The 3,786-nt window shown below is 30.6% G+C and overlaps 1 protein-coding gene across 1 annotated transcript; it reads right to left on the minus strand.

The window, feature by feature from the left end:
* Positions 1-283: 283 nt before the first annotated feature.
* On the minus strand, positions 284-3,786 carry LOC101503009 (metal tolerance protein 4-like; the record flags this gene model as incomplete). The annotated part of the gene is made up of 4 exons (XM_027336975.2): positions 284-1,095; positions 1,281-1,411; positions 1,982-2,132; positions 3,550-3,786. Coding segments are annotated over 4 exons (612 nt in total), but the record flags the coding sequence as incomplete, so codon positions are not given.

A 3,786-nucleotide genomic window follows, 5' to 3' on the forward strand; every position in this document is an offset into this window, starting at 1 on the left:
TTTATGTAATTGTTAATATTTTAATAAATAATTAAATTAAAAATAGTTATTATTTTTTTACTGTTTTATGTATTATTATATGAATTAATTTTATTAATAAATAATTAAATAAATAAATAAGAATAATAAATAATAATAAAACAGTTGGACACAACGTTTGAGGAATTGATCAAAATATTTTTCTCCCAAAAATTGAGGAATTGACACACAAAACAAAGTTAAACATTTGTATAATAAATACTAATCAATATGCTGCATCAATGTGGTTGGCCACAACAGTTAGTGACATTCACAAAAGTTAGTTGCATTTAAAACTATGATTAGAACTATGGCTGCAAATTGAAACCGTGTTTTTCACATGATTTATATTTTCCGGCTTTATAATTCTCAATACATGCATTGGCAAACGAGAAATACATGTATCCACTAAACTTCATATCGATCAGTAAAATTATGGTGATTGCTCATAGAACTCCTCTGAAAAGATGATTGTTATCAAAAGCTAGCTTTCAAGAGTGTTATTTAGCTAAAAATACATTACCGAAAGCATACTTCTATGTGAATTCTATGAGCAAATTGGCACAATTTAACTGAATTTATTAGTGTACGATTGTTCGGTAGTTAACTATGATTGTTCGGTAGTTTACTGAAAACCGAGTGCTCTGGTTTGTGATCACACTCAAAGTCTAATGAACGAAAGCCCATTCGACTTCTAGAAGTTTCTCAAGCTTTATCTGTAGAGTATCTCCAATTTCATGTGCTTCTTTTAAGGGGTAATTCTTCTGTTCAATGTCTACATGCGCAAAATCAGACCCAAATCACGAGGCATAAGATCGCATAAGATCTTTGAGTGTGATCACAAACCGGAACACTTCTCGGTAAACTACCGAACAATTATAGTTAATTACCAAACAATCATACACTATAATAAATTCAGTTAAATTTGGTCAATTTGCCCATAGAATGTCAAATAGAAGTATGCTTCCGGTAATGTATTTTTAGCTAAATAACATTATTGAAAGCTAGCTTTTGGTAACACTCTCCAATTTCATGTGCTTCTTTTAAGGGTAATTCTTCTGAAAGTTCAACGTCTACCTGCGCAAAATCAGACCCAAATAAGAGAAACCTAACTAGATTCCGTAAGTAAATTTCTTTTATAGCAATAAGAATAAAGTATGACAGTATTTTGTAAATACTAGTAGAGCATGCCGAATTAAATTTTTAAAAAATCAGGCTTAGTCTTGTATGACTATAAATTGATTCTGAGTAATTCTACGTACCTCCACAAAATATAAAACACCAAATGTGTATGCGCGGACTGTGTCAGTGCGTTTAATTCTAGGGTGCCGTAGAACTAGATATGTCAGTTTCTGCAAAACTTCAAGAGGTGCAGATTGTCCCACGAGTGAAACTGTAAAGGTGGTATCAGTAATCAGAATCAGCACACAAGCTTCTTTTTTTTTCCTTTTTTTTTTTTTTTGGTGAAGGGTGTTTGTCTTAAATAACAAACAAATGAACTACAAGCTAACCAATTGCATATAATATATTAAATTTTAAATCATTTTATTGTTATTGAGATCTGTCTTTTAGACCTTGCCTGGAGCAAAAGTTAATCCTTCATATAATTCTTATCAATTTTTGAAACAACTGTGATAAACTTTCACCAGCATCAATTATAGATTGAGGTTGGTGTATCACTCTCTAATTCTTCTGTTGCCCCTATCGACAGACAGATTGCTTTAAAAGCTAATGCTAGATGCTCAAAATCGGATTTGGCTCACAATTTTGCATCAATTTTAATATAAGTTCAGCTGGTTTAGTAAAATTAAACTGACAAAGAACCGGTGTTTAAAGTTTTAAAAACTACTTTGCCTTTGAATGACACTAGCACTGAAGACAATCTATCATTTTCATCTCACATGCATATATACATATAATGTGTAACATATTTATTTTTGTTTGAAATGCTGATGAGAATTACCTGCATTTTTCATGACAGTGCGAGACCAATTTGTGATAGTGTAAATTGCAAGCAAAATAGCTCCTACCGGACCAATCCACCGGTAAAATTTATCACCAAGAATAGCCGCAATTAATCCAACTACATTTGTTACAACATCAAAGTGGTGATCCTGCATGTTGTCAATTTTGAGATTGTTCAATTATACTTTGACTTAATTCATAAAACAAATATCATAAGAAAGAATCATTTACATCTGCATAGGCACGAACAATCTTGTTATAATAAATAAAAAACATGCATGTCATTCACAATAATAATAATAGATCCAATACCATACGAGACAATGTTAAAATCACGGGAGTTAGTGTAAGATGTGATCATCCTAACAAATGTGGGAGCAAATGTTTACCTCTTTTTAAGCGAACTTAATTTAATTGATCTAGAGTTTTGATTGTGTGAAAATAAGATCAGTCATATGCAATCCAATATAATAGCACCAAATTTAGTTACATTTGAATGTAGGAACTATCCACAACAACATCGATCAGTACCTCAGCTATATTGTTTTGCTTAAATGATGCTTTTAAAATTTGCAATGTATTGCTACTAAATAATAAAAGTTTGCTTGTTTAAATAGGTAGAAAAATGACTTGTAATAAGTCTAAATACATTATATTTTTTTACATTCTTATTTTTCATCTAAACTCAATGGTGTCTAACTTCGTTTTCATCTCTCACCTTCCCAACTAAGAAGAATGTTGGATGAGAAAAAATAAATAAAAAAACATCACACCTAAAATAAAAGGCAAACTAGATTTAGATATAAAAAAGAAAGTGAACCATATTTGAGCGGAAATTTGATTCTCATAACTTCAAAAACTGAAATCAAAATTATTGTTTACCTCATCTGACTCTCCAGTTGCAACGAGTCTCCTACTTATCTCAAGATTGAGATTTGCATCAACAAAATGAGATGTCTATGGAACAATAGCCACTTATCTGAAGTGATGTCTATGAAGTATAAATACCACATAGTTTTAGATTAATATACACACAACGCTACTACCAAACCTTAAACAAACTTTGAACAAATTTATGAATTTTTTTTTAAGTTATTTTTCTTATTTCAAGTACTTACATTACATTTTCATATCATTGAGAAAGGTTTTCAAAAGTACACTTGAAATAATATTGGATTGATATCACTATATCTTTCTTATTCTTATTCCAAATCAAATTACATTATTTGTAAAAGAAAGTAGTACTTTCTTAAAGTAGTCTAACCTAAAATAGTGGCGTGCTATCTTAAAAGTTTTTGTTAGAAGAAAGTGTGCAAGAGGACTCACTGGATGTACTTTTGGTCACAAAAGAAACCAAGATAATATTATGTGTTCAATAATTTACTGTCATTTACTCATTGTCCTACACTGTCAAACGAGAAAAAAATCGATTACTAAACCTTTGACAATAAGAAAATTTCCTAACACTTAATTCACCCGCTCTTAAGTGCACATCTGTTTTTACAACATTATGGTTATATACACATGTATATCATAACTAAATAAAGCAAAAAATAAATCATTTACCTGAACTTCAGAATCCAAGACAAGAATTAGAGGCTTTCTATTCACATCATCGTCTAAGTTGAAATCTCTAAATTTCTTCTTTAAATATTTAAATGTTGCTTTATGTGCACTGTCAAGTGCATTTGAGAGTATGACAGCTTTGGCAACATATTCCAGTCCAACTATATAACAAGGCTTCTCTAAGAACAACTCTGAAACCGAGTGTTTGTGCAGGCAAGAAATTTTTCTAGAAGATCT

Source organism: Cicer arietinum, chromosome 7 (assembly GCF_000331145.2).
Source record: "Cicer arietinum cultivar CDC Frontier isolate Library 1 chromosome 7, Cicar.CDCFrontier_v2.0, whole genome shotgun sequence".
Classification (NCBI taxonomy): Eukaryota; Viridiplantae; Streptophyta; class Magnoliopsida; order Fabales; family Fabaceae; genus Cicer; species Cicer arietinum.